An 11,419-nucleotide genomic window follows, 5' to 3' on the forward strand; every position below is an offset into this window, starting at 1 on the left:
ACACCTGTGTCCCGCCACCCTGCTGCTGCTGCCACCCCCACACCTGTGTCCCGCCACCCTGCTGCCGCTGCTGCTGCCACCCCACACCTGTGTCCCGCCACCCTGCTGCTGCTGCTGCTGCTGCTGCTGCCACCCCACTCCTGTGTCCCGCCACCCTGCTGCTGCTGCTGCTGCTGCCACCCCACACCTGTGTCCCGCCACCCTGCTGCTGCTGCTGCTGCTGCTGCCACCCCACACCTGTGTCCCGCCACTCTGCTGCTGCTGCTGCCACCCTACACCTGTGTCCCGCCACCCTGCTGCTGCCACCCCACACCTGTGTCCCGCCACCCTGCTGCTGCTGCTGCTGCTGCTGCCACCCCACACCTGTGTCCCGCCACCCTGCTGCTGCTGCTGCCACTCTACACCTGTGTCCCGCCACCCTGCTGCTGCTGCTGCTGCCACCCCACACCTGTGTCCCGCCACCCTGCTGCTGCTGCTGCTGCTGCAGCTGCCACCCCACACCTGTGTCCCGCCACCCTGCTGCTGCTGCTGCCACCCCACACCTGTGTCCCGCCACCCTGCTGCTGCTGCTGCTGCTGCCACCCCACACCTTTGTCCCGCCACCCTGCTGCTGCTGCTGCTGCTGCTGCCACCCCACACCTGTGTCCCGCCACCCTGCTGCTGCTGCTGCCACCCCACACCTGTGTCCCGCCACCCTGCTGCTGCTGCTGCTGCCACCCTACACCTGTGTCCCGCCACCCTGCTGCTGCTGCTGCCACCCCACACCTGTGTCCCGCCACCCTGCTGCTGCTGCTGCCACCCCACACCTGTGTCCCGCCACCCTGCTGCTGCTGCCACCCCACACCTGTGTCCCGCCACCCTGCTGCTGCTGCTGCTGCTGCTGCTGCCACCCCACACCTGTGTCCCGCCACCCTGCTGCTGCTGCTGCCACCCCACACCTGTGTCCCGCCACCCTGCTGCTGCTGCTGCCACCCCACACCTGTGTCCCGCCACCCTGCTGCTGCTGCTGCTGCTGCCACCCCACACCTGTGTCCCGCCACCCTGCTGCTGCTGCTGCCACCCCACACCTGTGTCCCGCCACCCTGCTGCTGCTGCTGCTGCCACCCCACACCTGTGTCCCGCCACCCAGCTGCTGCTGCTGCTGCTGCTGCCACCCCACACCTGTGTCCCGCCACCCTGGTGCTGCTGCTGCTGCTGCTGCCACCCCACACCTGTGTCCCGCCACCCTGCTGCTGCTGCTGCCACCCTACACCTGTGTCCCGCCACCCTGCTGCTGCTGCTGCCACCCCACACCTGTGTCCCGCCACCCTGCTGCAGCTGCTGCTGTCACCCTACACCTGTGTCCCGCCACCCTGCTGCTGCTGCCACCCTACACCTGTGTCCCGCCACCCTGCTGCAGCTGCTGCCACCCCACACCTGTGTCCCGCCACCCTGCTGCTGCTGCTGCTGCCACCCCACACCTGTGTCCCGCCACCCTGCTGCTGCTGCTGCTGCCACCCCACACCTGTGTCCCGCCACCCTGCTGCTGCTGCTGCTGCTGCCACCCCACACCTGTGTCCCGCCACCCTGCTGCTGCTGCTGCCACCCTACACCTGTGTCCCGCCACCCTGCTGCTGCTGCTGCTGCTGCCACCCCACACCTGTGTCCCGCCACCCTGCTGCTGCCACCCTACACCTGTGTCCCGCCACCCTGCTGCTGCTGCTGCTGCTGCCACCCCACTCCTGTGTCCCGCCACCCTGCTGCTGCTGCTGCTGCTGCCACCCCACACCTGTGTCCCGCCACCCTGCTGCTGCTGCTGCTGCTGCTGCTGCTGCCACCCCACACCTGTGGTGACCTGACTTGGGACACTCGCAGGGGAACGCACTAGCAGGGGAAAGCACTTGCTGGGAACGCACTCGCGGGGGAACGCACTCACTGGGGAACGCACTCGCAGGGGAACGCACTCGCGCGGAACGCACTCGCAGGGGAACGCACTCGCAGGGGAACGCACCCGCTGGGGAACGCACCCGCAGGGGAACGCACCCGCAGGGGAACGCACCCGCTGGGGAACGCACCCGCTGGGGAACGCACCCGCTGGGGAACGCACCCGCTGGGGAACGCACTTGCGGGGGAACGCACCCGCTGGGGAACGCACTCGCGGGGGAACGTACTCCCTGGGGAACGCATTCGCGGGGAACGCACTCGCGGGGGAACGCACTCGCAGGGGAACGCACTCGCAGGGGAACGCACTCGCAGGGGAACGCACTCGCAGTGGAACGCACTCGCAGGAAATACGCACTCGCTTGGGAACGCACTCGCTGGGGAACGCACTCGCAGGGGAACACACTCGCAGGGGAACGCACTCGCTGGGGAACGCACTCACGGGGTGAACGCACTCGCAGGTTAACGCACTCGCAGGGGAACGCACTCGCTGGGAACGCACTCGCAGGGAATACACTCGCAGGGGAACGCACTCGCTGGGGAACGCACTCGCAGGGGAACGCACTCGCAGGGGAACGCACTCGCGCGGAACGCACTCGCAGGGGAACGCACTCGCAGGGGAACGCACCCGCTGGGGAACGCACCCGCAGGGGAACGCACCCGCAGGGGAACGCACCCGCTGGGGAACGCACCCGCTGGGGAACGCACCCGCTGGGGAACGCACCCGCTGGGGAACGCACTTGCGGGGGAACGCACCCGCTGGGGAACGCACTTGCTGGGGAACGCACCCGCAGGGGAACGCACCCGCTGGGGAACGCACCCGCTGGGGAACGCACTTGCGGGGGAACGCACCCGCTGGGGAACGCACTTGCGGGGGAGTGGGTTTCCCTGTGTGTGGGGTGAATATGACAGTGGCGGCTGCCAGGGGACGTGGACCCGCTGGCGGGATGGTCCTGGAGCTCCTTCCTCACTACCCCCCTCCCCCCCCTCCACTCTCAATGTATTTTGTCTTGGTCTATAATTGTTGCGAGTAGTGTGAAGGTGTGTGTGTGTGACGGCGCCTCATGCTGATTGTCACCACCGGTAATTGTCCAGGAGCCAATCGCAGAGCGCCAGGGGCGGCCCCGGCGGGGTGTGGGGGGCGGCCCCGGCGGGGTGTGGGGGGCGGCCCCGGCGGGGTGTGGGGGCGGCCCCGGCGGGGTGTGGGGGGCGGCCCCGGCGGGGTGTGGGGGGCGGCCCCGGCGGGGTGTGGGGGGCGGCCATGGCGGGGTGTGGGGGGCGGCCCCGGCGGGGTGTGGGGGCGGCCCCGGCGGGGTGTGGGGGGTAGCCCCGGCGGGGTGTGGGGGGCGGCCCCGGCGGGGTGTGGGGGGCGGCCCCGGCGGGGTGTGGGGGGCGGCCCCGGCGGGGTGTGGGGGGCGGCCCCGGCGGGGTGTGGGGGGCGGCCCCGGCGGGGTGTGGGGGGCGGCCCCGGCGGGGTGTGGGGGGTAGCCCCGGCGGGGTGTGGGGGGCGGCCCCGGCGGGGTGTGGGGGGAGGCCCCGGCGGGGTGTGGGGGGCGGCCCCGGCGGGGTGTGGGGGGCGGCCCCGGCGGGGTGTGGGGGGCGGCTCCGGCGGGGTGTGGGGGGCGGCCCCGGCGGGGTGTGGGGGGCGGCCCCGGCGGGGTGTGGGGGACAGCCCCGGCGGGGTGTGAATGGCGGCCCCGGCGGGGTGTGGGGGGCGGCCCCGGCGGGGTGTGGGGGGCGGCCCCGGCGGGGTGTGGGGGGCGGCCCCGGCGGGGTGTGGGGGGCGGCCCCGGCGGGGTCTGGGGGAGGCCCCGGCGGTGTCTGGGGGCGGCCCCGGCGGGGTGTGAATGGCGGCCCCGGCGGGGTGTGGGGGGCGGCCCCGGCGGGGTGTGGGGGGCGGCCCCGGCGGGGTGTGGGGGGCGGCCCCGGCGGGGTGTGGGGGGCGGCCCCGGCGGGGTCTGGGGGAGGCCCCGGCGGTGTCTGGGGGCGGCCCCGGCGGGGTCTGGGGGAGGCCCCGGCGGTGTCTGGGGGCGGCCCCGGCGGGGTCTGAGGCGGCCCCGGCGGGGTCTGGGGCTCGCCACTCAACACTCACAACTCTCACATAATCACCCTAAACATTACACCAGTTGACAGAGAAGTGAGTCCATTGTGATATCTCATAATATTGTCTACGGATGGGCAGATGTTTACATTTTTGGTGGGTTGCTTAGCGGGGCGGCTGCCGCCCACCGCTGCCGCCCGCCGCTGCCGCCCACCGCTGCCGCCCACCGCTGCCGCCCGCCGCTGCCGCCCACCGCAGCCTCCCGGAGAAATCTGAGGAATTCGCTGGCATGCCGTATACGTCAGTTGCTACCTAGTTTTTGCAGGTGGAGGAGACTTTCCATGGGGCAGTGGACTGCGTCTTTTCCACGGGCCGAATGTAATGTCTGTGGGCCGCGAAGTGTGGAAAAGCGGCCATATGGGTGGGTGATGGCGGGCCATAACTATATGGAAGTATAAGCGGGCCACCGCGGCCCACCGCACTCTCCTGCCCCGGCCTCTGGTGGGTTTTTGTGTGGCGGAGGCTCAGGTAATGGCCCACACTGCTAGTCATCAACAATCAATTTGTAGCAGGTTAGAGAACCGCTTACCCCGAGGTGGGCCGAGACGACCTCCGTGCTCGTCCCAGGTGGGCCGGGACGACCACCGTGCTCGTCCCCGGTGGGCCGGGACGACCACCGTGCTCGTCCCCGGTGGGCCGGGACGACCTCCGTGCTCGTCCCACGTGGGCCGGGACGACCTCCGTGCTCGTCCCAGGTAGGCCGGGACGACCTCCGTGCCAGGTGAGGCTTCAGCTTTCATCTGTTATGTGCATTATGTCTCTGACCAAAAATATTATATGACAGATTCTGTAACATTTCTCTTGTGATAATGGAGAGAACGACGCCTCCTGTAGCCTCCCAGAGATCATAGTGTTTAGTTCTGCCATCCCTGGTAGCTGATTACGGGCCCCAGGAAGGGTATGGGGCCAGCATCACTGGTAGCTGATTACGGGCCCCAGGAAGGGTATGGGGCCAGCATCACTGGTAGCTGCTTACGGGCCCCAGGAAGGGTATGGGGCCAGCATCACTGGTAGCTGATTACGGGCCCCAGGAAGGGTATGGGGCCAGCATCACTGGTAGCTGATTACGGGCCCCAGGAAGGGTATGGGGCCAGCATCACTGGTAGCTGCTTACGGGCCCCAAGAAGGGTATGGGGCCAGCATCACTGGTAGCTGCTTACGGGCCCCAGGAAGGGTATGGGGCCAGCATCACTGGTAGCTGATTACGGGCCCCAGGAAGGGTATGGGCCCAGCATCACTGGTAGCTGCTTACGGGCCCCAGGAAGGGTATGGGGCCAGCATCACTGGTAGCTGATTACGGGCCCCAGGAAGGGTATGGGGCCCAGCATCACTGGTAGCTGATTACGGGCCCCAGGAAGGGTATGGGCCCAGCATCACTGGTAGCTGCTTACGGGCCCCAGGAAGGGTATGGGGCCAGCATCACTGGTAGCTGATTACGGGCCCCAGGAAGGGTATGGGGCCCAGCATCACTGGTAGCTGATTACGGGCCCCAGGAAGGGTATGGGGCCCAGCATCACTGGTAGTTGATTACGGGCCCCAGGAAGGTTATGGGGCCAGCATCACTGGTAGCTGATTACGGGCCCCAGGAAGGGTATGGGGCCAGCATCACTGGTAGCTGATTACGGGCCCCAGGAAGGGTATGGGGCCCAGCATCACTGGTAGCTGCTTACGGGCCCCAGGAAGGGTATGGGGCCAGCATCACTGGTAGTTGATTACGGGCCCCAGGAAGGGTATGGGGCCCAGCATCACTGGTAGCTGCTTACGGGCCCCAGGAAGGGTATGGAGCCAGCATCACTGGTAGCTGCTTACGGGCCCCAGGAAGGGTATGGGGCCCAGCATCACTGGTAGCTGCTTACGGGCCCCAGGAAGGGTATGGGGCCAGCATCACTGGTAGCTGATTACGGGCCCCAGGAAGGGTATGGGGCCAGCATCACTGGTAGCTGATTACGGGCCCCAGGAAGGGTATGGGGCCCAGCATCACTGGTAGCTGATTACGGGCCCCAGGAAGGGTATGGGGCCAGCATCCCTGGTAGCTGCTTACGGGACCCAGGAAGGGTATGGAGCCAGCATCACTGGTAGCTGCTTACGGGCCCCAGGAAGGGTATGGAGCCAGCAATCTTGACACCAGTAGCGTGGATGTCTGGACCCCTGTCTGGCCGTATGTGTGCCCACCACTCCCCCCCCCCCCACTTACTCCCTCCCCCAAACATGTCGGGGGCGTCTGATGTTCCCGGGAGGCGCCCCAGGTCCACCCTACTAGGCCGCCCTGGGTGCTGGGGACAGGTCGTGTTTGTGGGCGTCTTGCTTGTTTTAGAGGGTCGAGGTGGTGTGGGTGGGGCTGGAGGGGGTGTGGGGCGCGGGAGGGGCGTGAGAGTGACGTCATGAAACATGTGGCCGAGGGAGACACAAGTATCCAGAGGCCATGTTGTGTGTGTGTGTGTTGTGCTGCTCCCCTGCCACCTGGACCACTATGTGAAGTGCCTCTCTCTCTCTCTCTCTCTGTTAGTAACTGTGACTGGTAGAGCCACAACCACACAACAGCGCACCTGGTGATGAGCTTGCTAACTTCTGACTGTCCACGGAGTTTGGCCATGGTCGTAACTTTGATGACATTGATGGTGTTCATAAATAGAAGACTACCAACCCGTGTTCTGGACGCTAGCTGGAGACTTGAGTCGTCTCACATCTCGCTCTCAACTCTGACGAAGGAAGGAGTTGAGGACAGTCTTGTTCCTAGTACATAGTAAAGGGCTTAGAGACACTTTACATCGACATTTTCTTGCATTGAACTCTTTAAGAAAATATGAAGTATAGAAAGAAAACAACTTAAGAAAGCGACAGCCAAATCCCTCTAGGCCTAGCCTAAAGTGTCGTTGGTCAATGTATAAATGTATCATATTTAGTATGTCGCTGTTAGGCCTTGAATACCTGTGATTAGGCCTAAATAAATCGGATTGTTGTTCTATTCTTTGCTTAATACAGGAACAGGTGGTTCACCTGACCAGCTGTCTAAGGTGGCACATCTGCTGTCAGTGACGGGTAATATCCGCCAGTGACACAGCTGTCAGTGACGGGTAATATCCGCCAGTGACACAGCTGTCAGTGACGGGTAATATCCGCCAGTGTCACAGCTGTCAGTGACGGGTAATATCCGCCAGTGTCACAGCTGTCAGTGCCAGGTAATATCCGCCAGTGACACTGCTGTCAGTGACGGGTAATATCCGCCAGTGTCACAGCTGTCAGTGACGGGTAATATCCGCCAGTGTCACAGCTGTCAGTGCCAGGTAATATCCGCCAGTGACACTGGGCTCTAACTTTCCTACCAGTGCCCTGCATGCTGTACGGTGGCCAGAAACCTGCCATTCGTACGGTCGAAAGAGGTCCGTTGGCCGGGCCAGAAAGGCTGGCAGGTTGGGGCGAGAGATCTGGCCACAGCTGGTCTGTGGAAGAGTCCGGCTCTGGCCTTATCCGGCCACACTCCCTTCCCTTTGTTGAGTGATTTACGGCGGCCGCGGCGTTCATCTTGGTTTAGAGCCACTGTAGACAGCTTTGACGCGGTAATGGTGGTGTGTTCTCTGAGAGTGTATATTAGCTGTTGCTCCCCGGACCACCAGGAGGACCCTTCATGCCCGCCTCTACCACTCACACACACTCACACAAACACACAGGCACAGTAACAGATAATTGATTCTCTCTCTCTCTCTCTCTCTCTCTCTCTCTCTCTCTCTCTCTCTCTCTCTCTCTCTCTCTCTCTCTCTCTCTCTCTCTCTCTCTCTCTCTCTCTCTCTCTCTCTGTCTCTGTCTCTGTCTCTGTCTCTGTCTCTGTCTCTGTCTCTCTCTCTCTGTCTCTGTCTCTGTCTCTGTCTCTGTCTCTGTCTCTCTCTCTCTCTCTCTCTCTCTCTCTCTCTCTCTCTCTCTCTCTCTCTCTCTCTCTCTCTCTCTCTGTCTCTGTCTCTGTCTCTGTCTCTCTGTCTCTCTGTCTCTCTGTCTCTCTGTCTCTCTCTCTCTCTCTCTCTCTCTCTCTCTCTCTCTCTCTCTCTCTCTCTCTCTCTCTCTCTGTCTCTGTCTCTGTCTCTGTCTCTGTCTCTCTGTCTCTCTGTCTCTCTGTCTCTCTGTCTCTCTGTCTCTCTGTCTCTCTCTCTCTCTCTCTCTCTCTCTCTCTCTCTCTCTCTCTCTCTCTCTCTCTCTGTCTCTCTCTCTCTCTCTCTCTCTCTCTCTCTCTCTCTCTCTCTCTCTCTCTCTCTCTCTCTCTCTCTCTCTCTCTCTCTCTCTCTCTCTCTGTGCTGTGTCATACAGCAGACAATGATGACGGCGGGGCAGACGAGGCTGCTGGCCCCCGCAGATCAATACATCATACAACATACCATTAGTATGGAGCCTCTTGCTTCAATAATATACACAATCGTCAAGCATTATAATTGGTGCGACCACGAGCGTGGCCCCCAGCTGACCAGCCCCAGAGGTGGGGGCTGAGGGTAGAGGGGAGGACCACGAGCGTGGCCCCCAGCTGACCAGCCCCAGAGGTGGGGGCTGAGGGTAGAGGGGAGGACCACGAGCGTGGCCCCCAGCTGACCAGCCCCAGAGGTGGGGGCTGAGGGTAGAGGGGAGGACCACGAGCGTGGCCCCCAGCTGACCAGCCCCAGAGGTGGGGGCTGAGGGTAGAGGGGAGGACCACGAGCGTGGCCCCCAGCTGACCAGCCCCAGAGGTGGGGGCTGAGGGTAGAGGGGAGGACCACGAGCGTGGCCCCCAGCTGACCAGCCCCAGAGGTGGGGGCTGAGGGGTAGAGGGGAGGACCACGAGCGTGGCCCCCAGCTGACCAGCCCCAGAGGTGGGGGCTGAGGGGTAGATGGGGATATATGCCCCCCCCCCGGACCCCAGGGAGGGAGGGGGAAGGGGGCAGACATTCGACAGCTACACAGTTATTAGTCGCAGGGGGCTGAGTGCCCCCGCTCATGTCCGCTCATGTCCGCTCATGTCCGCTCATGTCCGCTCATGCCCGCTCATGTCCGCTCATGCCCGCTCATGCCCGCTCATGTCCGCTCATGCCCGCTCATGCCCGCTCATGCCCGCTCATGTCCGCTCATGTCCGCTCATGCCCGCTCATGTCCGCTCATGTCCGCTCATGCCCGCTCATGTCCGCTCATGCCCGCTCATGCCCGCTCATGCCCGCTCATGTCCGCTCATGTCCGCTCATGCCCGCTCATGTCCGCTCATGCCCGCTCATGTCCGCTCATGCCCGCTCATGCCCGCTCATGCCCGCTCATGTCCGCTCATGTCCGTTCATGCCCGCTCATGCCCGCTCATGCCCGCTCATGTCCGCTCATGCCCGCTCATGCCCGCTCATGCCCGCTTATGTCCGCTCAGGCCTGCTCATGCCCGCTCAGGCCTGCTTATGCCCGCTCATGTCCGCTCAGGCCCGCTCATGCCCGCTCATGTCCGCTCATGTCCGCTCATGCCCGCTCATGCCCGCTCATGTCCGCTCAGGCCTGCTTATGCCCGCTCATGTCCACTCAGGCCCGCTCATGCCCGCTCATGCCCGCTCATGCCCGCTCATGTCCGCTCATGTCCGCTCATGCCCGCTCATGCCCGCTCATGCCCGCTCATGTCCGCTCATGCCCGCTCATGCCCGCTCATGCCCGCTTATGTCCGCTCAGGCCTGCTCATGCCCGCTCAGGCCTGCTTATGCCCGCTCATGTCCGCTCAGGCCCGCTCATGCCCGCTCATGTCCGCTCATGTCCGCTCATGTCCGCTCATGCCCGCTCATGTCCGCTCATGCCCGCTCATGTCCGCTCATGCCCGCTCATGCCCGCTCATGTCCGCTCAGGCCTGCTTATGCCCGCTCATGTCCGCTCAGGCCCGCTCATGCCCGCTCATGTCCGCTCAGGCCCGCTCATGCCCGCTCATGTCCGCTCAGGCCAACGGGAACCTTTGATATCTGGAAGTGATGAATATTAATGGTGTTTAATAATAACCTGGTGTGTGGTAGTCACTCAAAAGTTGTCCCAGGCGGGCGGCCCGCATTCTTGGCCCGCTGGTCCAGGCGGCCCGCATTCTTGGCCCGCTGGTCCAGGTGGGCCGCATTCTTGGCCCGCTGGTCCAGGTGGCCCGCATTCTTGGCCCGCTGGTCCAGGTGAGGGGCCCTCGAGGCTTGTGGTCCCCTGGCGAGGGTCCCTTGAGGCTTGTGGTCCCCTGGCGAGGAGGGCCCGTGAGGCTTGTGGTCCCCTGGCGAGGAGGGCCCGTGAGGCTTGTGGTCCCCTGGCGAGGAGGGCCCGTGAGGCTTGTGGTCCCCTGGCGAGGAGGGCCCGTGAGGCTTGTGGTCCCCTGGCGAGGAGGGCCCGTGAGGCTTGTGGTCCCCTGGCGAGGAGGGCCCGTGAGGCTTGTGGTCCCCTGGCGAGGAGGGCCCGTGAGGCTTGTGGTCCCCGGGCGAGGAGGGCCCGTGAGGCTTGTGGTCCCCTGGCGAGGAGGGCCCGTGAGGCTTGTGGTCCCCTGGCGAGGAGGGCCCGTGAGGCTTGTGGTCCCCTGGCGAGGAGGGCCCGTGAGGCTTGTGGTCCCCTGGCGAGGAGGGCCCGTGAGGCTTGTGGTCCCCTGGCGAGGAGGGCCCGTGAGGCTTGTGGTCCCCTGGCGAGGAGGGCCCGTGAGGCTTGTGGTCCCCTGGCGAGGAGGGCCCGTGAGGCTTGTGGTCCCCTGGCGAGGAGGGTTCCTTGTGGGACATATCTGGCTCGTCTGTTGTGTCACATATCTGGCTCGTCTGGTGTGTCACATATCTGGCTCGTCTGGTGTGTCACATATCTGGCTCGTCTGTTGTGTCACATATCTGGCTCGTCTGGTGTGTCACATATCTGGCTCGTCTGGTGTGTCACATATCTGGCTCGTCTGTTGTGTCACATATCTGGCTCGTCTGGTGTGTCACATATCTGGCTCGTCTGTTGTGTCACATATCTGGCTCGTCTGGTGTGTCACATATCTGGTTCGTCTGTTGTGTCACATATCTGGCTCGTCTGTTGTGTCACATATCTGGCTCGTCTGGTGTGTCACATATCTGGCTCGTCTGTTGTGTCACATATCTGGCTCGTCTGTTGTGTCACATATCTGGCTCGTCTGTTGTGTCACATATCTGGCTCGTCTGGTGTGTCACATATCTGGCTCGTCTGGTGTGTCATATGAGGCTCCTCGCTGGAAGGAGAACCGGTGTTGGAGTTTTACTGAGGCCTCTGTTGTAACACCACCCAATTGTAACACCGCCACTAAAATGCACCACTATAATGTACCACTACTTATCCTGAGTAACACTTCCTCATCGGTTGCACTTGATAACACTGTTATGAGCTGATATATGATGGTTACACCGGAACCAAAGGTACACTGCCAATAAGGAAATGCTAACACAAGGATTAAAT

At 63.9% G+C, this 11,419-nt stretch overlaps 3 protein-coding genes across 3 annotated transcripts in view; 2 read left to right on the top strand and 1 right to left on the bottom strand.

Moving 5' to 3' along the window:
• The window catches only part of LOC123748532 (serine/arginine repetitive matrix protein 1-like), a 12,001-nt gene extending 7,724 nt beyond the window's left edge, over positions 1-4,277 (top strand). The window contains exon 3 of the mRNA XM_069306725.1: positions 4,131-4,277. Coding sequence (XP_069162826.1) covers positions 4,131-4,277 — 147 coding nt within the window. The remainder of the gene's footprint in view (positions 1-4,130) is intronic.
• Positions 4,278-8,994: 4,717 nt separating this feature from the next.
• LOC123768032 (uncharacterized) lies at positions 8,995-9,954 on the top strand. The gene has a single exon (XM_045758292.2). The coding sequence runs from the start codon at positions 8,995-8,997 to the stop codon at positions 9,952-9,954; it is 960 nt and encodes a 319-aa protein (XP_045614248.2).
• Positions 9,955-10,008: 54 nt separating this feature from the next.
• On the bottom strand, positions 10,009-10,734 carry LOC138353549 (basic salivary proline-rich protein 2-like). The gene has a single exon (XM_069306727.1). The coding sequence runs from the start codon at positions 10,732-10,734 to the stop codon at positions 10,009-10,011; it is 726 nt and encodes a 241-aa protein (XP_069162828.1).
• Between the last annotated feature and the right edge of the window lie 685 nt (positions 10,735-11,419).

This window comes from Procambarus clarkii, chromosome 58, assembly GCF_040958095.1.
Source record: "Procambarus clarkii isolate CNS0578487 chromosome 58, FALCON_Pclarkii_2.0, whole genome shotgun sequence".
Classification (NCBI taxonomy): Eukaryota; Metazoa; Arthropoda; class Malacostraca; order Decapoda; family Cambaridae; genus Procambarus; species Procambarus clarkii.

What these genes read in the sequence shown, in the direction of transcription:
- LOC138353549 (XM_069306727.1), bottom strand. Translation starts at nt 10,734, where the DNA reads ATGTCCCACAAGGAACCCTCCTCGCCAGGGGACCACAAGCCTCACGGG.
- LOC123768032 (XM_045758292.2), top strand. Translation starts at nt 8,995, where the DNA reads ATGTCCGCTCATGTCCGCTCATGCCCGCTCATGTCCGCTCATGCCCGC.